The sequence below is a fragment of the Podarcis gaigeae genome (genome assembly GCF_964106915.1).
Source record: "Podarcis gaigeae genome assembly, chromosome: 17".
Taxonomy (NCBI): Eukaryota; Metazoa; Chordata; class Lepidosauria; order Squamata; family Lacertidae; genus Podarcis; species Podarcis gaigeae.
In genome coordinates, this window is record NC_139694.1 from 8005072 (window position 1) to 8030559 (window position 25488).

Genomic DNA, 25488 nt, shown 5'->3' on the forward strand with positions numbered 1-25488 from the left:
ATACAAAGAAGCAGGCTTTTAGGCTGTGAGATCCTCTCTTCTCATAGTTAAGATATACGTTTGTGCAAGCATTTGAGCTAAATATATAGCAACATCAGGGATATGTATACTTCTACAAATTTCAGTGAAGCTGATATATTCAATATTAGCTTAAAAACAGAATAAATGTGTAAGACTACACAAGTAAGCAATTTATTGTAAGACAGAACAAACAGTGGCAAACAACATGTAAATTCAGTTGATAATGGGGCAAATAGACTTGTCAAACTGACAAATATATAACTATATATATATCTATATATGAATATTCCTCCAAAAAGCAGCTCAGTATTTTTAAAAAATTATTCTAGCAAAAAATTTAGGAAATCCGGTATGACAAAGATGTTTGCAGTGGCAATGGAGGCATGAAACACTTTGGCTTTTTTTTTTTTTAAAAAAAAGTGATGAGTTTTCTTCCTTTGGGTACCTATCCAGGCACCTCATAAGGAGACATGTATAACTGGGCATCATTTTTTCATAAAGGAGTGTTTTTTTGTTTTTTGTTTTTTTTTACATATGATGCAGAATGTGGTGCTTTATTTCTGGACGGTACCAGTAGAAGACAACAGGTGGGGAGAAATGTATCTTTGAATGCTCCCCTGTATGAGTAAATAAAAAATATAATTTTTCTATAAAGGTAACTTCCTACATGTAGCATACAGCATGCCTCTCTCCATGGCGAGACAAGTTACCAGGGAGGTTTTTTTTACACGAGGTAGCATTAAAAAAAAAAAGCAACTTACCTTTTACCTCCTGTCTGAAATGGTACAGTGCAGAATTTAGTCTACATTACGGATGGCATATACTACTGTACTTTTAGAGGTGTTTTAAGTATTTCTGAAGTTAACTTGATGCCATAATATTTGCACCAGGGTTTGGACATTACCTCCTCTCTTTCCCCCTCACACAATCTAGGGATATTCTTCTCTGCCTCTTTGCTGAATCCACATTCACAATGCTTTGTGCTACCTACCCCACCCCCTTAATTACACTTGGAAACAGAGTTAGTTGTACAATAGTATGTCCAACTGATGGTCATTTAAACTTGGAGTCCAGAGTGGGTTAAAATTGGAATTGGGGGCAGATTTTATTCCAGAGCCGTAAGAGTTGTTTGGTTTTTAACGTGTTGCGATCTCCCTTATAGTATTTGAGATTTGAGTATTTGAGCAATTCTATTCATTTTATTTAAAAAGTAGTAAGTACACTGCTGGCAGACAAGGAATATTCACATCTCTTCAAAGTGTAGGTGAACTGTAAAAGAACAGAACTACAGTATTTTGATTTGCCAGGATTCTATAAATTGTAGAGCCTATATAACGATCACCAACAGGTCAATTCACGTCATCAGGCAATTCCCATAATTGTGTAAAATAAGATCATGTGGGAAATAGAATTATGCTTCCCCCTTCATAGATGTTTGAACACCACTACAGGTATGTGCAGCTTTTCACATAAATGGATATAGAGCAGCATTAAAGCATGTTGTTTGATGTGAAAATTAAGCTTTGCTCCATTTTTGCCTTCATTAAACCTCTAGAGACATGATTTTATTATTCATTAAACTCTCAACCTCTGAAAACTTTGGTTTGATTCACTTTTATCATCATTCCGCTTCTACTTGCAGGCACATTTTAAGATGTACACTTTATATGTACATCTAAAAATGTTACACGTGATTGCAGCAAATAAACATGTTATACAGGTACACTAGGCAAAGAGCCATGGTTGGTTTCAACTTCCTTTTAAGCGTTTATTCAGTCACATTTGACTATAATGTATGAAACAGCTTTATGGTTCATAATAAGCAGGATGATCAGAGCCAAAGGTTAGTGTTCTAGAATATATATGATCCGGCCTCAGTATAAGTGTTTTTTAAGAAGAAACTGTCTTACTCTTCTGGAATGATTGTGTGAATAAGAACATCTAATTTGATTTCCCCTGCCCACCCCCCTGAAAATACATAAGCAGGCTGAATATTCACCGGATTCAAACAGAGATGCAGGGATAAGCAGTCAACATGAAAAGGCTATTGCCTGGGTCAAATAGAAATCCATTTATAGGAGAAATGGGAGAGCTGCTTTTTGAAGAATCATCTGAAAACCCAATAAAAAGTACACACATATAAAACACCGGATTGTCAATGGTACTGTGAAACAATTCAAGTTTAAATCATGGTTGTTTTTTACTTTTACGAACGGATGAGACACTTTTCAACTTCAAGCTTTTTTTCTCCCCAGCATGTCAGCAGTTAGCATCCACAAAAGCACCATTAGATATGGAAGAGTTAGCACCACATAGTTTCAGGACCTAACTGCCCACATGCATTGCTGACAAACTTGGAACATGGAAATCTGTGTGGTACTTAGTACAGTCTTATTATAAACAATACAAGGCAATTTATGATTATTCATACAGTACAATACAGTCACTGATCAATGAACCTTTGAGTACAGTACATGACAAGTCACATCTGAACACCCCGTTAATACTAGAGTATGCTGAAGATTTTAGAAGCAAATCTTGAGTGTAACACAGGGAGTTTGCTGATAGGCTTACTTAGTCTGAATTTCAGGGTCAGGTATTTACATGGCCTCAAAAACCAAACTAATGAATCATTGTACGGGTAGCTGGAATCAGTGGCAAATGATTCAACTTTTTAAAAAATTCAAAGTGAGATAAACTATTAAGTGGTTTAAACTTAGAGCTCTCGGTACTCATTTTTAATCTAAGCTTCACTTCATCTTGTGTTTACCTTTAACAGTCCGATGTGAAGAAATGCTGTAGAATAATTAGAGAAATGCCTGGAAGCAGTAATCAGTCTATGAATAAACTTACAGTAGACCATGGGATAGTTTAAGATTTGGGTGCTACCAAGCTTTTAGCCCTGTACCCTGACAGAGCTAAAAACTGCTAACAGGGTGGAAATCTTTAGAATACTCCCTTTTTACAAATCTGCTCCCTGCACATAGCAGTGGCCTTGGAATGTAACAAGAGCCATAATGATTTTACCTCATTGACTATCATCACTAAGCCTCCTAGTTCCATTTTCTCCATACAAAGTTTTGACTCCATGCATCTCCCTGCTCCCTTTGATCCCAGGAACAACACCCGTCTTCTGATCTTGGACAGTTTTTAACTCTGTGCCTGCCATTGGTTTTGTACATATCTCTGCCATCCATGATGGCCATTTATATCTCATTTGATATGCCTGTTTTTCACTGCTAAAACCCTGCCACCACCTAAACACCCTTATCTCCTGTCTTCCCTTTAACATGGATTTTGAAGCCATTTCCTCTGTAAGATTTAAAGCAACTTGATTACTATTTCAATCTTACCTTGCCTTTTTGAATCCCTCTTCCTCTGAAGAGAGCCCCATAGTATCCATGTACATTTGGTTGTGATCTTTGTTTTCTGACTCCTGGCTGCTTAGTTTTGAGCTTGATGCTTTACAGCACATATTGCTCTACAAATAAGCCTTACTTTCCTGCTTCACATCTGATCCTGGTTTACTGACATCTCTCAGCAAAAATTCAGTGTCTTCTCAATCCCAGCCTAGTTAAAAAGCAGAGCTTTTTAATTACTTTATCACATTGATTAAAATGATGACCATATATATGGATTTGAATAGGTAATCGGAGCTCTCTCATCCTACATAATCCTTCAATGGAAGTGGATCACACATTCAAGCTGTGTGTCGTCATGTGCTGACTAGTTGAGAGTTCACCCACATATTCAGAAAATGCATGCAGTATAGTCCTGCCAGGACTGTGCTACTTCAGAAGACAAGGGACCACAAGACTTAAAGCTTCTCCATATTACAAACTCCTTGTCAGAAAAATCAGCATATCAGAAAAAGGCTGTGTTAGAACCATTTTTCTCTGTCATGCTAGCTTTCTAGAGCCATGCAGATTTTCTTTAAATGTGAGAGAATATTCAACCTTGCTCTGAAATGTGTCATTCAGTGTGTGTGTGTGTAGATCTATCCTAAGGCTTGTTTTGATTGCAGCACAACCAAAATAATTTGTATTCCTTCCTCTTCAAGCATCTCTCACTAAGATCCTTTACCTGTCCGTACTCAACACTTTGCTCTGGGAAAAATATACCCTCCTTCAATAAGCAGTGGCTCGTATTCAATATATCCATGTACTTGAATGCCTCCCTTTTCATTTTTGTAAGTACCTCAAGTGAATGGGACCCTGAGCCTTAATTCTTTCACCCAAACAAGAAACGATAGCAAAATACGGAATTTAATTGTTAGCCTGTTACTGTGTCCTGCTTGAGAGGTGTCTTCACAAGGGTACATTCTTCCTCATTTTCTGATGTTCTGCAATGCTTGTAATGAAATTAAGCAAATTTACTGGGACACCTAAATGTGGTGCTGTCTCAGGATAGATTTGCATATGCCCTTAATACTCAATTCCACTTTTCTTTTCTTTCTTTTTTTTGCTCCCCACTCCATGCATATAGACATACAAGCAAAGTGGTCATTTCTGGCCATTTCTTGTTGGCATGATCTCTCTCTGGGTTTTGCAGTACATCCCTTTCAAATCTGTACTTGCTTGATGGCAACTTTAAATGTTATCCTGTTAAAGGCATATGTGATTGCATCCTCAGCTAGGTGTTTAGGAGCTCAAACGAATTATCCCCAAGGTCTACTCTTTAATGGCCAACACTTATCTTTTAGAAAAGAGATCATGTAAAGAGACCCTGAACTTAAGTTGCTTTAAAAACATTTCTGGAACTGTGTAAGGTAACAGTATAAGTCAAGAGATAGAGAGGGTTTTGCACTTAAGATGATGTCTGCAGAGACCAGTCTTGTACATCAAGAAAAGCAAAAACCCTGAAATATACATGCAGGCATGATTACATGTTCCACACCTATGCCATTTTGTACCTCTAGTATAGTGAGAACAGGGCACATAGGAAAAAAAGTGCTAAGTTACAGTACATTTGCTTTTTAAATATATGTTAACAATAGAACAGCAAAACAGATTGTTTGAAAACAGAGTCGGTATCGTACAGTAAGTTCACATTTAATTCTTTACCATGTCTACAATTGTAACACATGCATTTTATTTCCATTATTTTTATTCCATTAGGACCAACATCCTTCAGAACAGTGATCTACCTTGAAAACAAATTTTCTAAGGAAATATTAAGCATCACATAAATTTAAGAAAATTCTTTTAAATTAGCATTACATGTACTCGTTTACATTTACAATTTTTCATGCCATGACTTTAACACACCTTTTGGTTAAGAATATCCTACTGAAGAATAGTACCATTGGGGAAGAATACACACACAGAGTAAACCGCTACCTGCTATGCACATGATTTTGAGTAACTTGACTGCTGTAATGCCATATTCTGATTATAGGTGCAGCTGCAAAATTACCGTTACACTTATGGAGGAATACTAAAATGATAATTAAAATGACTACACATGCTGTTGGAAAGAAAAACAAACCCACCACCGACTAAGGTTAAACACTGCCTGTGTGCCGTTACAATGTTTTTATCTTTTTTTTTAAAAAGCAGCTCATTATTCCTTAGAAATATTTTTACATGAACATCTTATCTTCAGGCTAAGAAAAGAACATTGGGAAAATAGAGGTCTAGTTGAAGGGGACCACCAGTTTTATAGTTTCTCTTCCCCTAAATCTGTATAAGTAAATATATATATATATATATATATATATATATATATATATATATATGCCTTGCAAACTGTTTAGCCTACTGTAGACACGATCCACAAAACTAGCCTGGCAAATTTGGATTAAATCTGGATTAAATCTGGATTAAAACTACAATGGATGGGATCCAAAGAGGGCCATACATGCACCTTTCTAGATGCAACCCCAGGCACAATATTGAGTGCAGCTCTGCATAGGCCCCCCAAACTCTGGGAATAGCTTTCTAAGGGAGCTGTAGCAGGCTGGCAGGACCGGGGGGGCAGGGGAGCAATACCATGCATGGTTCTTTGAATCCTACCCTTTATTTCTAATGCTTCAGCTATCTGTGGATCATATTGTAATATTTTATTGTATATTAGCTTAGAAAAGGGGACATTGCTAGCTTTTTAGTACATTTTACACAATTTTCCATTTGACTATAGAAGCTCTTTCACATAATTTTAATCACAACTAGCAAAGGGACTAAATAGACTGACTATTCTAATTAAATATATTTAGGTTAGGTCAGTGTAAAGAGTGACATTCATATAATATAATGCTCTGAATTAGGAATAGATCATTACATTTTAAGAGTTGATTAGACAGATATCACTGATGTGGCAGAATCAACATGACTGATATAGTCACTATATCGTAATAAAATCACGTGGGTTCCTAAAACTCATTCAGGATTACTACTGATATGAAAGTGGACTGTGCAAAATTCAATTAATTTATTAGTCGAGACTGGTAACACATCGCAGGGCACTTTAAGACTAAGGTCCCAATCAAGCTCTGTGTGTTCCTAATCAATATGCCTTCTGTTTGGACCTTCCTCATCCTTGAACAAACAATGGGTCCTGCCGACACTAATCATTTTATTAGGGCTGCATTTCTGGTTTTTCATGAGGAGAGAGTAACGGGAACTGTACATGCAGTCTTAACATCTGGACGCCACCATAAATAGTGCACTTAACAACTGTTTGTGTATAGTTTCTAATTCTCAGAGGCTAGCTTCAGTAATTGCATTGTGCCAGCTGAATGAGGGCACATGAGAACATTAAAGAGTATGAATATTTTGGGCTCTTTAGAAAGAATCACCCTAGGATTTATTGACTGATATCTAGTAAACAGTTGTATTCAGAAGAAGAAAAAATATTTGCACAAAATGGTTCAATTTTTTGTAAGCTGCCCAGGCCTTAAAAGTTAATTTATTTCCAAGTTCTTAAGGTATTTAGCAACATTAAGTAAAGCTGGAACAGCACATTTAAGGGTTTCATATAATGTAGAGCTAGCACGTTTGTTGATGGTAAGGATATAAATTAGACAATGCATATTTTTTTTTAAGGTCAGTTTCTTCTATAATTAGAACAAAGACCCTGCTGTTTTTATTTGTAACCAAGAGAAATTTAATGATTGTGTAGAAGCTTCCACCCAACCTTAGTAAACTTTCTGTAAGCTAAGAGCATTCCACAAATGCAATAGCATAACTAGTGGCAGTTTCTTCTAATGCACTGTAGTTCTACCTTGCTGGGAAAAAACTTGTTTTTTTCAAAAATACAATACAGTATAAGTTAAACTAATTTATAGAAACAGTACACAATTTTTTTCTAACTGCTTAAGCAATGCTTATGCACACAGTGAACTATAGCTGTGAGTGACTCTTGCCTATCCAAGGTAATTCCCCATGCTAAAAACTTCCATTACCAAACGTTATGTCTACAGAACTCTACATTTAAAACCACATTAATTACTTCATACTCTGTCAATATAATGCAAAGTTTAAAACACAAGCTCTTGTGCTGTTCTTACTTACAGTATTTAAAAAGTTTTGATGTTTTTGAAAGCCTTTGCTCCTTTGGGTGTACATATGCACATTTTTTGGGTTGGCTTTTTAAATCAGATTTGTCTAGATGTCAGCAATTTGGGACGGTTCCATTTACAGTTACAACATATAGTCTGGATCTCATCCCCCTTTTCAGCAGTTTATAATTTTTTAAAACATAAAATAAAATAAAAGTTAGGCACCAGGCAGTGGCCACATTCATGAAAATCTATTTTCATACAGCCATTACCCTTTGTTAAACATACACCCTGTAAAGACTACACAAATATGGGGGCAAAAAAAGTTTGAAACTCAGTGCTACTAGTATTTATAAAAGTGCGGTGCTCCATATAGTAAGAAGAAAAGTGACTACAAGTACTTAAAGTGCTAGCTTTGATCATGGTTTGGGTTAGTATCCCAAACCTAATTATACTGTCACATTACTTAAGAGAGTAAAGTAAGAGCGGAGAGCACAGGTGCTGCACATGCCATGGCAAATGTGCTCCACATTACAATTTGCTATGTTTAAAGAAATATGCAGTGCTATTGTCCAGGCTGCAACTATGTACAAACAACTTACATCGTATAATAGCTTTACATTATAATACAAGTCCATAGACTTAATCGGCAGAAGACAATTTGAAAAGCAAAAGTACCAATACTTCTTATGCCTCTTCCAGAACAAGTAGTTCTGAAGTGTCTGCTACCTGAAACCAGAAGTCTATCTGAAGTCTCCCTGAAGAGCCTGCCAAACATTAGCATGAGGCAAAGCTTGGCTTCATCCATGCTTCCACATGTGAGTTTTGCTTTATAAAGAACAGACTCACGGCTATACTTACATAATATCTCTCTACACATCAAGAGCAAAAAAGAAAAAGAAAGAACACTAATGGATTACTAACCATGTGTACTCAGACATAAGTCCTACTCAATTCAGTGGGTCTTACTGCCTGGTAACTTGGGTAAGGATTGCAGCCTTAGGTTAGGAATGCATTGTTAGTGAACTTGATGTTATTTTCATTCATACATTTTCTGTCTCCCATGCCACAAAGGCATGAGACTCCAAAATGCACAGAAAAAGAATCATGAAGCTATTTGAAGGCATCAGGGAGCCAAGCGCTGGCAATGAAATATTCTAAATATATCATGCTGTTAGCTTGAAGCTCCATGGTCTTATCGTTACATCTTTTGGGACACTGAAAACGGCATCCCACTCCATCATGGTACAACAGAGACAGGATAAGAAAAAGGAGAGCTGCTACTGGTTCCAGCACATTGAAGCCCACTAGAAACTATTTTCTTGGTGTGCTGAAAACATGCAGAATGGATCAGCCCTGACCTTGTAGTCCAGGTGAGCGGGGCACCCTTGAGAACCTTTCTAGCATTGCCTGGGATGCTAAGTTTATTGTTTTTGTGACTGAGTATAGTATGCCTATTACACATCTCAGTTATATTACACAAATCATGGTATATTCAGATCAAAGAGTGAAATGTGTAGTATGTAATATCTTGACTATAAAATGCCCAACCCTGAACATTCAATAAACCAACTCAGGAAGAGAAATTTAATACACCTATATAAGCCTTTAAAAACCAGAGAAAACTGCATCCTAAAGAGGGAACCTCCTGAACTTTTGGTGAAACATAACAATACTCAGCTTTGCATTTTAAAAATGCAGAAACTAACAGTTTTAGCTATCTGCACTTCTGGTGGTTATTAATGCAGAAATACATATCTTGCCTGTGGATGGTCATCCCATTAATGGGAGGTTTGCTCATACGATGATGTGTGAACAGGTCATCTGACATATAACATCTTAGATGGAAGTTCCCATCACTTTAGCAGTGCTTTTCAGTCAAAAATAATTTAAATAATGAAGGTGCATATGTGAACTAGTAGTAGTATAGCCTGAACATGCACCATTGGCTCACTACATCTCTTCTAAAATCTCTCTTAACTGTGAAGAGGGTCATAATTCTCCATACAACAGGATTGTAGTTTTGGTACTTCAGAAAAATACAAAGTGCTAACTTTGGCAGTTGTTGCTCTAACTAACCTGTTTTCTTTTAAAATTAAAAGTTTATATGCAAATAGCACCCTGCTCCTTAGCCAGCCAGTTCAATGGAAAACCAGAGGGGAGACTGTTCCATTTTTGTCTATCTCTGGGGTTTAAAAGGATAAATGTCAAGCAAATTGGATTCAATGAAAGTAATTCTAAGGCAATACTCACTAGGGTCAAAAATATTCTGTCCACAGACATACTTGAGGTCTGAACTGGAAGTGCCTAATTGGGGAAGAGATTGTGATTGTGAAAAAAGCAAATTAAATTTCAGGGATTAGGAAAAGGAATGAAAATAATTAAAGTATTGTAATACTTTCATACAACTCCATGGTAAAGCCACATTTGGAATCTTGTACAGTTCATTTTGCCTCACCTCAAAATCAATACCATAAACCTGGGGAACATATATTCCTAAGTGGAATTTACTTTTAGGTAAGTGGGGCTAGGAGTGATTGTAGCCTAATGAAGCAACCACTCCAGAACTGTATAATTCTACAATTAGGATTATGTATTTGGTCAAAATAAAATTAGAAATGGCAAAATGTTTCCTTCTGATAGTATATGGGGGGACGGACGGACAGAAAGTCCCTCCACCTACTTATACTTTACTATATAAAAATGACAGTGTCATGCAAGATCTTGATAAGGAGAGCTATTTGTTCTATTATCTTGTGGGAAAAGAAAAGACACAACTTGAAGTAGGATCAAAAATAAATAAATTGGGAAAGATTAAATATTTAGAAATGAGATTAGCTAGTCACCACTTGAAGGGAAATCTTTATTTGGAGGTTATATATTAAGCTTGTTAGAATATCTTCATAGGATAGCTGGACTCAATCACAAATTATTAGGTAAATAATGTTTTCTATTATAGCATAAAAGCTTAATATTTTAAAATGTGTAATGACATTGCACCATTACCTGCATGATACATCATTATTCTTTACTAATTGCCTAACAACTCATCACAGAATTTCTCCAATATCAAAGTGCTCTTCAAACACAAAGTGCGGCAATGAAAAGACAATAGGGATAGGCCAACACTATTTTTTTATTAGATTACCGTTTGCTTATCATTCATGTGAGCATAAGATATGCAAATCTAGAGTTTAAAAATCTAGAGTTTAAAACATGAAAATTCTTGACTAAACACACACACTTGACTGAAACAAAAACAAAATAAACTTCAAATTTTATATTTAAGTCCAAGCATATTTCGGGTTTCTTTTGTTATAAAAGCTAGTTGTTATATCCCTATGCAGATAAAACCTACCACGTGGGATTAAAGGATGGAGCTACATTATCAGCTCTACTTCCTGACTACCTTATGTGGGAATTACTACCTTATTCTATGCTGGTTCATTTTTGCATCTGATTGTTGCCAATCCTGGTAAATATGAAACTGGGGGTGGTCCTTCTCAGACGATTTCTGAAAAATTGGGAAAACGGTGGATTGCCTCAACGCCACTTACCTACTAATAGGTGAACTATACTTTCTAGACCACAACCAGCAGTCCTAAAACATGAGGGTTCTCTGAAATGGCCCAAGGAAATGAACATTGGGGAAGCCCTGACACATATGTGAATATTAATGGCATTTTAACCTAAGAGCCCAATTGAATTCAAATATTCAAAATATTTCAAAATATTTTATTGCACTTGGCTCAGTGCTAGATTAATGATATTAGCAACCTTTTCCAGCACTGCAGAAAGAAATGGAAAAAAGAGATCAGGACATAAGCAAGGAGAAAACAGCAAATATAGAATTAAAGAATCGGAGCCAGTATAACGGGCATATACTGGATGTGTGAAAGTGTAAAACCAGAGATAACATTCATTGATATTTCACTGCTTTGTCTGGCTGCTTTTTTTACTGGTATAGGACATCTACGTTCAGGTGCCTCATACCTATTTGTAGTAATAAAGAACAACTTGAGCACATGTATGCCCTCTCCATAGGTATCTATTTATAACTGATAGATCAGCAGTAGTTATATGTAATCTTTCTCAGCACTTTTCGGGTAGTTTGTTCCTCAGCTAAATTCATTTCAAATATCTGAAAGCTTGTTGATGTGTGAATGTACCGTATGTTAAAGGTGGTCACTTTCCCCCACACAACATACTCAGGGTTAGCACAGGGCTTTAGTTGGCAGAGAAGAACATACAGACTGTGAACTAGAGCATTTGAAAATACTGAAATGCTTATTTGGCTAAATCCAAGAATTCATCTGTCACCATTGAGAAAAATTTAAGAATTTTGCTATGTCCAGCAATGACATTATTTAATAGTACACATACATATGCATGTATACAGCTTTTCCACACACATTCTATAATAAATTCTTATGTAAAATAGAGACAACCATGCTTAGTAAAAATTCTGCTAGTTGTACAGTTCATATATTTCTACATGAAAGGCTGGTAAATACACCACCACCTTCATTTTTGCAAACAAGTTGCCAATGGAATTCCTTTTCACTCCTTATTCCACAGCTGATTGCTCTGCGCTAAAAAGTTAGCTCCTGTCATGTGCTAATTTTGAGGGAGGTGAAAATGTGCAGTTTTCAGATTTTTTCCCCTAGTAATCATTGTGCATTGATGTGTATATTAAACTTCAGCTATGTGTTGTAGAAGTATCTTAACGCTCTGAATACATAATACTGAGTGAACAACCAAAGCTCAAGCATCTTTTAATGTAGATTATTTCCATCAATCTAGGTCTAAATTAGAGACCCAAGGCCACAGCTGTGGTCAATCACTCATCACTTTTCCTTTAGAAAATCTCTACTTCCTTATGTTCCTGTGCTCCATTCTTGCTTCCATTTCTCTTTTCATAAAGCCATTGCTTCTCCTGTGCTTATAAGAGCCTTCTCTCTTCTTTCCCTACTCCCTGTGCATAACTTCACCAATTCCTTTTCTTTTGTCCTGCAGACATCCGCTCTAAAGGGTTCTCAATGTGGCACCTTGCTGACATCTTCTCTCCCATTCGCTGCTGCTTATCATTTTCCCTTAAAATAGCCTGTCTCAATATGCCTGCCCTTCTCCTTTACCCAGCCTCCTCTTTATCATTCCCTTCCTTTCTTCAGCAACCCTGACTCAAAGCTCCCTCTTTCTAAGGCCTCCTCTGCTGCTCAGTTTGCAATATGATCGCTGCTCAGCCTCTGCAACATCAGCACAGCTCAGCAAATTAGTGCCAGAGGCTTCATTGCTGCCACAAAAAACATTAGTACATTATAGTATTGATAGATTTATTCTGAACCAGAACCCTGTCTGCTCTAATGAGTATATGGGAAAAACTGAGGAAGCAGAAACCTGCATTCACTTCACAGCTCTACAGTTTTTTAAACTTTTGAAGCAGAGGGAAAGATGGGCAGAAAACTAATTAAGGGTTAGTATTTTTGCTTCCCAGTGAAGCTTCGGTTATCTTGCAATTGTGAGTTAGTATGAATTTACCATTTTAAATATCTTAAGTACATTTATTAAATTTTCAAGTGTTACAATAATAGAACAGTAACCCCGCCCCACTCACAGAGCAGTATCTTAACTCCATATTCTGCTCTTACTTTCTAAATCAAGGAATCCAGAATCACAGAAAACATGTACTGCAGAAATGGCACTAAATAAAGACCTGTTTGTTGTCCTGCCTTCTCCTATGCAAGCTCCTCCCTCTCCATGATGTGTTAACCAAAGTGGTGCTCTGTAAAACCAGGGTTTGAAGTGCTTTTGCAAACCTTAGCTAGCACAATGTAGGCTTCATCCTACAGCATGACTAGCAGCAATGCAGATTGAAATGACAACATAGTTAATGTAAACTATGAAAAGACGGGACGATTCATGCAAGGAGGGAGTACACAATGTGACAGCACACTCCTGATCTCAATACAGTCAGATCAGTAAAGTTATGGCTGCAGTGAGATTTTGATTGCTATCAATCATGTTACATTTGAAACATATGAATGCTATCTTAAGAGCTATATTTGTGTTTAAGCAAATCATTGAAAGTATGAGAAAAATAATAAATGAATCTATCAGATCTACAGACTTAAGATTCAGAGTGGCCCTGGAAGTAGTGTTAGCGTAAAAACCTACATGTGGGATTGCTCTCAAAATTAACATTGTTTTGCAAAACCACAGCAAAAAACCCACTCACATAAAAATCCTCAATGGCGGTAATGAAATAATTTCAAAAATAATGAAAGGATTGCAACTTTCATATACATACAGTATTAAGAAAATCTCCTGCACTTCCTTTACATGCAGATTCAAATGATGACTTGCGGACATTCACTAAAAAATGTGTTACTATGTCATCAAACTCTACTGAACCACTTGACGATTACCATACTCTATGTAAGTGGAAATTCCAAAACTGTTAAACTAGCTTGAATTGGTTTGTATATAATTCTCAGGAAAAGTTCAGCTGTAACAGATCTGTTCTAAATTATGTTTTGGATGACTGGGAATAAGTCCTCTGCTCATGCACTCTCTTATCTCACTAGTTAAGTCAAGAGTACAAAGAGAAACAACTACCTGGTTTGGGCAAGCTACATCATGCTGGAGCATCCAAACCAGAGGGCTATACTATGCACAAACCCACAATTAATGATAAAACCTCCAGCTGAAAACCAGAATTTTACTCTTCAAACTGATCATGAAAAGGGAGGATGGAGTGTAAAGAAGAGGTGGCTAACCTGTGGCCCCCCAGAAGTTGTTGGACTCCAACTTCCATCAGCCCCAGGCAGCATGGACAATAGCTGAGGGTGATGACCGTTGTAGTCCAACATCTACAGGGGCAAATATCCCTGCTATAAACCATTGTTGTTCAGGGATGAAAGGAGTTGTACACCAACAATGACTCTTTTTTGGTTTGGGCGATTGGAAACATGACATTTAAGCCAAGCTTATTTGTAACAGCAAAAAGTTTCTTAGAGAGAAGCCTACAGATTCTTCACCTAGCACAATATCAGACGGGCATTTTTCTAGCTTAAAAAACTGAAAATACCTAGGTATGGCATGTCACATGTTTTCATTCCAAATCAATCAAATAAAATATTTACTCCAGTTCTTTACTATTACAAAATGTATTTAGGAAATAAAAGTGATTCTGAAAACAATGAAATGGAAAAAGCAAATTTCATTTTGGACATTGCAACAAAGAAGATGATGAAAATGTGTTACATGCACATGCAAATGAATTTGAAGCAGTATGTTGCGATTATAAAGAGCTTAATTTAATCAAACTGCAGCTAATCTACAGCAAGAGCTAAATAATAAACTAAATATATTGCTACTACACAAATTGCTATAGTTTCAATTAACATGGTTATCAATAAATGATCATCAGTCCCTCCTGAACCTTGCTGGTTCTCTTCCCTATGGAGTTTTTAAGCCACTTTATTAAACAATTTAAAAATGCAGAAAATTTCACTAACAAGCATATAACGTTAAAAGCTCCTACCAATCTGCCTCCCAATAAAATATCATGGGTGAGAACAGGCACCCACTCATGCAGTGGGTCCCCCCCTCTCCTCCTCCATTAGCCCCTCTGTGTGCCCCTAAAACTTGTTCCATATGGTTGAAGGATCCTCTGGAACAGATTTAGGGGGCAGGCTGTGGGTGGAGAGGAGAGAAGAAAAACCAAAAGTCCTACTGCATGAGCAGCTTTTCATCGTGCAAATGGGTGTGTATCACTGATGTTGCCCCATGCGGATACAGTATTTTGGATCATTCTTAAATATCAGCACTATTTTGAGACTTGCAGTTCAACTATTACATGAAACACTATGGTATTCTTCCCTAAAGCTTTCCTCTACAGCTCCCATCAGTTCTAAGCAGCTAGGCCAGTGGTCAAGGATGACAGAAGCTGTAGCCCAAAAACACCTGGAGGGCATCAGGTTGAGGAAGGCTACACTATAGCATCCAATATTACACCTTCACTCTGCACTTTACAACCTCATCTTATATTTTAAGAAGCATTTTTGCTGCTATTTTTCTTTCACTCTACTGAGAGGCCTGCCTCTCTGTGTTGCATACCAAAATCCAATGTTTTTATTAAAAAAAAGTTTTATTTTGAAAATATGGGGTGACTCATAAATTAAACAGTTTGGTGAGCTAAACATTTACCTGAAATTTCTGTTTGTACAAAAGTTGATTCTTGGATCCTATTTTTAAATTCAGAAATTCAAATACAGGGATTTCAGGGTCAAAGCCTTTAATATATAATAATGGGCGATACGCAACCATCATTCTGAGACCAGACCAACTGAAATCAATAGGTCTACTTCGAGTTTGATTAACATTGGATATCAGCCAACATGCATATAGTAAAGATATAATCACTCCAAATATCTTATTAGATATATTAAGGGTGATATTCCAATTGTGTCTGACTGCTAGCAGAACAGAATTTCCTTTTCTCTCATACCTGGCAGACCCCCAGATATCCACCAAATCCTCTTCCAAGGGTTGGGAGAGGCTTTGGAGCAGATCTGAAGTGGGACTTGAGGGGGTGCAATAGGGAAGATAGGGGAAATTCTGCTTGTGCAACACTGGGTACCACCCTAAATCTTAGAACCGATTCACACTGTCCTTTTTTCCCTTTATGCAAGAGCTTACAAACTGCTCTGGGATATACACTTATGTGGGGAAATGTGCTGTAAACAAGTATTCCACAGATATAGTCAAGAGTGATTCATGTTGTGTTTGCTCGGGGAGAAAAGGTTTTGTTATGTCCAAAATAACCTAGCCTTGTTGGTTTATTATCTGAACATATATGTTACTTTCCCTCTTGTGAGTTCGGGCAGGCATCTAGATAAGGATGGGTAAGGTTCTACTATCATTGGCCTGTTCACAGTAATCTAAACCTAGGTTTAGCAATGTTAAAGAAGAGACTTTGTTCGTTTTGATGTGGAAGGGCATCCTGCTGATGAATGGAAGATGGAATGTGCTATAATTTGTGTGCAAACACAAAGCATGTGATTCTCATATTTTAACGATATGGTCCCCTTAAACAGGGCTTTTTTTCAGCCGGAACTCAGTTCTGGCACCTATTAGGTGGGCTTCATTGCCATTATAAGAGAACAAGGGAAGCGTTCATGGTGAGTTCTGGCACCATTTTTTTCTAGAAAAATAACACTGCCCATAACATATTAATTGCAAATTTAACTAAATTGAAAACGTTAAGAAAATTTCTTTGGAATACGATTGGAGAATTACCGTAGTCTATTTACCCGATACTTTTAAGCTACTACAACAGTAACACTACTCATGTGTGAGAGAAATGGACAGGGAGAAACTGGTCCTTAGAACAGCAGATTCTTAAGAAAAAATAAGTTTTAATATTGAGATACACATATGATGTCACTATGAAATAGTATCTCCATCTTCATTTCTAGTTTTTAAATCTGTCTGGTTTTGACACATTAGATATCTTTTATCCCACTCTTTTAAGTATAGGAATAAGGATGGTTTTTCTGCATCTTTTTTCATCAAACTTACTTGCTTTTCAGTTAGTGTAATGTGCTATAGATTTTCACAGAATTGGTGCAAAGTACAGCCATTTTAACTGTCCTGCGGAACTCACTTGTACAACTGTTTTGTGATAACAACTTTCTAGGTTTGTACTTCAGCAAAAGAGAGGCTACATTATATGAGATATAGCCAGCACACGTCACCTACTACCAACCTGCTGTAAACCACATAACATTTAGTCCCCAAAAAGGACTCTTGATGGAAGGAAGAGGAATTATGTGACAACACTGCAAAACTACAGATAGGACAAAGTTATTTAACCCACATCTGCAGCAGCTGCAGTAATAAGTTACTTAAAAATCTATTGAAGTATCTGAGTTTCAGAAATGTTGATTATTCAAATCCAGTGAGAAATGTACTCAATATTTCTGAAAAAAACAGGCCACTAATATTTTGAAATTAATTTCAAAGTGGTGCCTGTTCTACTCAATCATGCCAGTGTAATTTGATCTAATCCATAAAATAGATCACTGACAGACATATATGCAGAAAGCCATTTTTATACTGATTTAGAGTATAATATTGAAACACACTGTACCAGACCTGTAGCAGAAATGTGCTTCTATTATTTATAAAATATAAAGTGCATTATTATCAAAATCACAAAACTGACAGACTTTCTGTCTGGACCATAGTTTTAAAAGAGAGGTCAGGGCTTTACTGTAAAATTCTCTCATGAGAACAGATAATTCAAGAGGTACAAATTGATTTTATCCACCCGGCCCTCCTAGATTTGTTTTTGGCCACGCTTTTTAGTGCAAATAAGCTTGTGTTTTTCTCAAGTTTAAGGGACATGGCATTTTTGGGGTGCAAAGAATAGTTCTTTACATTATAACAGACCCTTCTGCAAACACTACATGTTATTGCCACTCTCCAAAGATGGGGATGTACTGCCAGGTGTAAAAAGAATCTATTTCCCAAATTACCATTTAAGCTCTGAGCTTTGTAAATTGACTATATAACCCTTGGATATGACAATATGAGAGAAGCAGTTGCTTCCAATGGATAAGCCAAAATCACTGTATACTGTATATAGTAGATGGCCACTTTACAGCTCATGTGTAGTCAGTCTCAGATGCTCACATGTGCATTTCATCAGTGCTTTTTTTCCTTAAAAAATGTTTAGGGGTACTCTCATTTTGACTCAAGAAAATCACCATTTTATAGTTTAAATTGGGGAAAATAAATACAGTAAATAGATGAAAGTACAAAGATTCACAAAATGTTTAGGGTTATGAGTCCCCCTGTGTTCCCCAAGAAAAAAAGCACTGCATTTAATTAAGGGCATATTTGATCTGAAGAAGACAACAACCTGCACCTGTAAACAGATGAAAACTGATTCTTGTTTAGTGAAATGGGGATACAGAAATCTGGAGTGGGGTTGAGTACAGAATCCATGGCAAAATCCAGAAAACAGGATTTAGATACAATGATGAAAAATTGCACATGCCAGTGTATAAACAAATATAAATTCTGACTGAAGTGTAAAGATACCACTTCACAGCTATTTCCTTTTTTAAAACAGGGAAAATGCCTTTTTTTTGACAACTAGTTAGACAATTTGTATACTTTTATCAATTAAAAGTTTATATGAAGAATGCAGGATATTTCAGTGAACCATATTTAACAGGATAGGATAAAGTTCCCATAAAATTCCAATAAAAATGTATTGGCTGATATAAGAATTAAACATGTTGCATACTGAGGGGGGAGGGGAAGTTCCTCATGGTGAGACGAGAGTTGTGAGAATGTGAGCATCAGGAGTTTCTACATTCATGGATCCTGTATTTTGGAATCCAACAATACTACCATTACTATAGGCATTGGGACGTGCAGCACCAAATCAGCAATATGGTAATTTAGGCTTAGACAACTCACTATAATTTGAAAACATCACAAACAGTACATAGAACTCTTTCATTCAGATGTCTAATTTCCACCCCCAGAACATCTCTTAGTATACTTTTATACTAAGATGAATGTATAACCTTTCAATGATATCATGGCCCAGTAGGCCACTACTAATTAAAATAACCAAATTGGAAATCTTAGTTTTAGGTTTGACATTACTCATTAATTGTTATTTCTGAAACTAGACCAAACACTGAATAGGTCCACTTTTTATATATTGGGAAACTCACCTAAAACAGTGAAATTAAAGTCCATACATCTTTCCCCCCTTCTCTGTCACAACTGTAACACACATTTCTAAAGTTCCTTTGGTGATTTTGGTGCAAGTTCACTTTTTTCTTTTCGTTATCAATAATCAACACAGAATTCTCCATTCATCATCTTGGTATTTTTAAAAAATCTTCTCATGATTGGAACTCTTGTCTCTAGATATCGCTCTACAGATCAAGATGTAACTCTACAGCATTAAGCTGGAGGATCATGGGTTAATGATTTAACAAAAGAAGAAGTGCAGATTGTGGCCTGCAATAATAATATAGATTTGAAATGCAAGATTTAAGGGAAGTGCTGATAGCTGTTATTGAATGCTTCAACTGCACCAGTGTGAAATCAGAGATCTGTTTTGTACCAGTTAAGTGATGCACCAAAATCTCTCAAAGCATTTTCATAAAGTATAAAGATAAAAACAACATTATTCTACTACTTTTCCACATCACATATTTAACCTCCTTCTTTTGAATTTTAATTCAACTGTAACCACCTACTAAATTCCCACATCACAGCAACTTGCTGGAGCCCCTTAACACCACAAATACAAAAATAGCTTTTGAAATGTTGCAACATTATTTAAATAAAACTCTCCTCACATGATGTAAGCAGTCCATACAAATGGATGATTCATGATAAACATTACTCTCAAACAATCAAACATGGGTTTATATTGTTGGGACACTTAAAATTAATAGGTTATCATAAAATTAGGTAACCATGAAATTACTGGCCAATACACTATAGAGGTTTGATCCCCCCCCTCCCCCATGCTTCCAAGATTTTTACCATAAAGTGACCAGCAGATAGTTATTCAAAGATACCTTTCCCAATACAAGTATTTAAAATTTAAAGATCAGTTTTGGTCATAAATGCTCTATGGTTAGTATTAGAAGACATTAATTAGATCTGCCTTACTTGTATCATGTTACACTGCAACACAAACCTGATACAGATTCTTTTAAAGGTCGTAATAAGAGATTTAGCACTATTATACACAAGTAGTCTTTGAAGACCATGAAATTATTGGAATTTTCAGAATCATTGGGTGGTTAACTATTCTGATAGAAATCACAGAGATATTACTGGGTATAATTTAATATGACAACCAAACCCTTGTAATATTTTATAGATTGGTGTTATCTAACAACAGGGAAGAACTTACAAAAAGAAAGGCATCTTCTTCCAACAACTACGCATCAGTATCTGTAGCCAATTTTCTATTTTGTTTCTTGGCCAGTTGAAATACATTCTAATCAAGACCCTCTTGTTCTTCACCACTGTCCCCTCTTGCATCCATTCTTTTCTCTTTATGGCCATTGTAAATTCTCCTCATCTCCTCTTCATACTTGATAAAGTTTTCCCCAAATCTTGTCCATGCTTTGTATGGGACAGTGATGGTGTTACGGTAGGGAGGCCTCACTTCACTTACCTTCAAAAAAATACCGTACCTGTTAGACCCCACATCAAAGTAGAACCTCTTGTTGTCTACCCTGAAGGAGGTCCCTTCTGGGAGTTCAGGAGGCTCATCACCTCCGCTCCTCCTTTCTTCTATGTCTCCTTCACCATACTCTTCAATGAGCTGGACCAAAGCATCCCTGAACTCAATCATCCCCTGTGCTGGAAGGACAATAGTTTGTTCCTGTCCCAAACTGTGACCAAAATATCCTATCATGCCTGGTCCTCTAATCAAGGTTTGTCTAATCCGTAAGAAACGTCCACGTTGGTTCTCCTTCAGGTCTAGGTAATACTTCCTATTGTCTCTTTCAATATACTCAGTTTTTAAGACGCTGTGAAGATGCTCTTCTGAGCCAACTGATGCTGGAGGTGATGGTGGGTGATGGTGTTGCCGTCTTCTTGAATCTTGTTCTTTGCCATTACCGTGATCATTCCGATGACTCTGGCTGCCTTTTAGGCCCAAATGGGCATAGTGCTCTATGAAATCTCCCAGACAATCCTTTAGTTCAGAAGCTACTGACAAGGAGAGAGTCAGCTTGCTTTTCCTGATATTGTCCTGCCTGCCTCTTCCTATCCAGACTTCTGCTATCTTCAGAAAGCGGCCTCGGGAACTCTGTTTCACATCCAAATAAAACCTCTTTTTTTGGATGTCCACTCTTTTGGAGGCCAGCTCCTGGATCTCCATGCAGCCCGCCTGAGAAGAGGAGGCAGGATAATGATACTGCTGCTGGGACTGGGAGTAAATGCTCCTGTGTAGGCCAGAGCCCCCCACACTCCTTCCTCCTCCTCCTCCTCTGCCTCTCTCCATCTTTAACAATCAACTGAAAACAACAAATATATGACAAAGATGCATAACACCATAGACATCCAGCATGCCTATTCTGCTTTCCCGGCAATAGCCTCTCTGTACATAATTAATTTCACTAGAAAGTTGCTCCAGTAACACTTCTCTCTTGCCTTTTATTCCAACCCACAGTACTGTGGGAGTGAGGGAGAGAGAAACAGAGCCCGTTCAACCCATAAGAGCTATGGCTGTTACAAGGGGCAGGGAGGGATTTGGAGCCTTTCCTGACAGGGATACATTGTGGTAAAAGCTTCACATGCAAAATTTCTGAAGGTTATTAATAATTTTAGAGAGAGCATAAATCTTAAAAGAGAAAAGCGGTGATGTAGGGCTGCCATCCCCCTGCCCACCTTCACTGGCCCTGCTTGTGCCTTAAATAGCTTCCCTGCATATAGAAACCTTCGCCAGCTTTTTCCTGGCGAAGGGACTATTATTTAGAAGACATCTGTTAGCAGCCCTGTATTGGGAAGTTTTTAATGTTTGACATTTTACTATGTTTTTTACATGTTTTGTAAGCCGTCCAGAGTGGCTGGGGGAAACCCAGCCAGATGGGACAGGTATTATTATTATTATTATTATTAATAATAATAATATATGATACAAAATCCTTCATTTTCTGAATTTCAGCATGTCAGGACTGGGATAGCTCAGTTGGCACAGCAGAGGCTCTGAATCTCAGGGTCAAGAGTTTCAGCGTGGTGGGTTTGAGCCCCACGTTGGGCAAAATATTCCTGCATCGCAGGATGGCGGGACTAGATGATCCTCGTTGTCCCTTCCAGCTCTATGATTCTAGGATACAGGATCAGGGCCATCAAAAAGAAAGAAAGAAAAGGTAACCCTATACCAGCGCCCCTCTTCTGAAATTTCTGCATGTGATGCTGCCGCCGCCGCCGCCGCCGTTCAAGGCACAAGGTAGCATGCATGCCCTTTGTTGGGGATGCAGGATAAGGGGAAGGGGAAACCCCTGGAATAAAGGCCTGCAAAAGGCAAAAAATAAAAATCTTGCCACCCTTCCCGATTACGGGCCTTCCCGCCACCACAAGCCTCTCTAACTGCTCGGCTGTCTCCCTCCCCCCCCCCCCGCCGCCCTCGGCAACAGCCTCCCAGGGTCAAAGCCAACCCCGCTTTTTTCTACCTGCGGGAGCAACCCCCACCCCTCCACCTGACACAGCAGGTGACTGTTCCCACGGACACCCCCTCATCTCCTCAGGCCGACAGACACGGCGCTCTCCGTGCTGTGGGGGGGGGGGATGGGGAGGGAAGGATCACCCGCCGCCATGACACGCAGGCGAGGCGGGCGAGGAGGGAGCCGGGCGAGGGGATACTTACTCCATCTCTTCAGCCGCTCCTCGCCTCCTTCCTTCCTTCCTTCCTCGCTCGCCAGCTAGCCAGTCAGCCGCCGCTGGCCCCCGCAGCGCTCGCCTTCCCCGCGCTGCCGCCCGCAGGGAGCCGGAGAGGAGCATCCCCGGCCGGGCAGGTCCTACCGCCCGCCCGGCTCGCCTCCCTTCGCCTCCCGCCGCCGCCTCAGGTTCGTTTCCTCCGCCGGGAAGCCCGGACGGAGCCCGCTCTCCGCGCCAGTGGACGGAAGGAGCAGGGCGACGAGCGGGGCGAGGGGCCCGGGGGTTCGTTCCCCGTCGCCAAAGCCTACCGGCCTCCTCTCCCGCCTCCCCTCACAGAACCGCAAACTACAAGACCCAGAATGCCGCGCGGGCGCCAGAGGCCGGCGGGCGCGGAAAGCGCGACGCGCATGCGTCTCACCTCATTTCACCTTCTAGAGTTGACAGCTGCGGAAAAGGGAGGGAGGGCGAAGGGATGGGCTGGAGAGGCGCGGTAAGCGACGTCATTCTGTTGCGACAGTAGCGTCGGCGGCTCGTGACGGCTATTTAGCGGGTCTGGCGGGAAAGGTTGCTAGGATGAGGGTGAGGATCCCAGGGAAGGTTTAGGTCAGGTGAGTTTTCCAACGCCGAGCCTTATTCGGACTGGCAATGTCTATTACTGGGTTGAATAAGGTTGTAGGTACACGCAAAAATTGATTGTGTAACTTCTGGGCTGCACTGGTTCCATACTCGCATAGTTACTTCAGTTTGCAATGTTGTTAGGCTGCACACCTATGCACTTACCTGGCATCAAGTTATATTTTATAAAACGGGAGGAGGGCTTACTTCTGGGGAAACGTGTATAATATTATATAATAATAATAATAATAATAATAATAATAATAATAATAATTTTATACCCCGCCCATTTGGCTGGGCTTCCCCAGCCACTCTGAGCGGCTTTCAACAAAATACTAAAATACGGTAATGCATCAGACATTAAAAGCTTCCCTAAACAGGGCTGTCTTCTGACTGTATTAGGCTGTAACATTACAAATATTCCTAAACACACTTTCTGTGGAATAAGTCCTTTTTACCTATCATATGCAGGGACGCGGGTGGCGCTGCAGGTTAAACCACAGAGCCTAGGGCTTGCTGATCAGAAGGTCAGCAGTTTGAATCCCTGCGATGGGGTGAGCTCCCGTTGCTCGGTCCCTGCTCCTGCCAACCTAGCAGTTTGAAACCCCAGAGTCGGCCATTATGGCCAACTATTGCCCAGTCTCAAATCTACCATTCTTGGGCAAGGTGATTGAGCGGGTGGTTGCTGAACAACTCCAAGCACGCCTGGAGGATGCGGACCATTTGGATCCCTTCCAGTCGGGATTCAGGCCTCACCATGGAACTGAAACTGCCTTGGTCATGCTGGTTGATGATCTCCGGCGGGCTAGGGACAAAGGTGAGAGCTGTTTCCTAGTTCTGCTGGATCTTTCAGCGGCCTTTGACACCACCATTATACGGTGGTTCCACTACTTTCTCCTGGGCCGTGTCCAGAAAGTGGTGGTGGGGGATGAGTGTTCTGACCCCTGGGCTCTCACTTGTGGGGTGCCTCAGGGTTCTGTCCTCTCCCCCATGCTTTTTAATATCTATATGAAGACGCTGGGAAAGATCATCAGGGGGTTTGGGCTGGGTATTCATCAGTATGCAGATAACACCCAGCTCTACCTCTCTTTTAAATCAGAACCAGTGAAGGCGGTGAAGGTCCTGTGTTGAGTGCCTGGAGGCGGTTGGAGGATGGATGGCGGCTAACAGATTGAGGCTGAATCCTGACAACACAGAAGTACTGTTTTGGGGGGACAGGGGGCGGGCGGGTGTGGTCCTGAATAGGGTAACTGTGCCCCTGAAGGACCGGGTGCACAGCCTGGGAGTCATTTTGGACTCACAGCTGTCCATGGAGGCGCAGGTTAATTCTGTGTCCGGGGTGGCTGTCCACCAGCTCCACCTGGTACGCAGGCTAACACCCTACCTGCTCGCAGACTGTCTCGCCAGAGTGGTGCATGCTCTAGTCATCTCCCACTTGGAGTACTGCAATGCACTCTACGTGGGGCTACCTTTGAAGGTGACCCGGAAACTGCAATTAATCCAGAATGCGGCAGCTAGACTGGCGACTGGGAGTGGCCACCAGGACCACATAACACCGGTCCTGAGAGATCTGCATTGGCTCCCAGTACGTTTCCGAGCACAATTCAAAGTGTTGGTGCTGACCTTTAAAGCTCTAAACTGCCTCGGTCCTGTATACCTGAAGGAGTGTCTCCACCCCCATCGTTCAGCCCGGACACTGAGATCCAGTGCCGAGGGCCTTCTGGCGGTTCCCTCATTGCGAGAAGTGAGGTTACAGGGAACCAGACAGAGGGCCTTCTCGGTAGTGGCACCCACCCTGTGGAACACCCTCCCTTCAGATGTGAAGGAAAAAAGCAGCTATCCTATCTTTAAAAGACATCTGAAGGCAGCCCTGTTTAGGGAAGTTTTTAATATTTAATGCTGTATTGTTTTTAACACTT

General features: G+C 39.3%; 2 protein-coding genes across 3 annotated transcripts in view; one reads left to right on the forward strand and one right to left on the reverse strand.

The window, feature by feature from the left end:
* Nucleotides 1-438: 438 nt before the first annotated feature.
* PURG (purine rich element binding protein G) lies at nucleotides 439-23333 on the reverse strand. 2 transcript variants are annotated; one of them, XM_083719626.1, is made up of 3 exons: nucleotides 22944-23333; nucleotides 9274-21591; nucleotides 439-9236 (listed from the first exon to the last, which is right to left on the reverse strand). In XM_083719626.1, the coding sequence occupies exon 2, from the start codon at nucleotides 21576-21578 to the stop codon at nucleotides 20565-20567; it is 1014 nt and encodes a 337-aa protein (XP_083575752.1). In that variant the 5' UTR covers nucleotides 21579-21591; nucleotides 22944-23333; the 3' UTR covers nucleotides 439-9236; nucleotides 9274-20564. The 2 variants fall into 2 exon arrangements, with proteins under 2 accessions (XP_083575752.1, XP_083575753.1); XM_083719627.1 differs by having other exon boundaries at nucleotides 9274-21464; nucleotides 22944-23330.
* Nucleotides 23334-23437: 104 nt separating this feature from the next.
* The window catches only part of WRN (WRN RecQ like helicase), a 65135-nt gene continuing 63084 nt past the window's right edge, over nucleotides 23438-25488 (forward strand). Inside the window, exon 1 of the mRNA XM_083718369.1 lies at nucleotides 23438-23562. The gene's annotated coding sequence lies outside the window, so the exon portion shown is untranslated. The remainder of the gene's footprint in view (nucleotides 23563-25488) is intronic.

Coding starts and splice junctions, on each gene's coding strand:
- PURG (XM_083719626.1), bottom strand. CDS start 21,578: ATGGAGAGAGGCAGAGGAGGAGGAGGAGGAAGGAGTGTGGGGGGCTCT.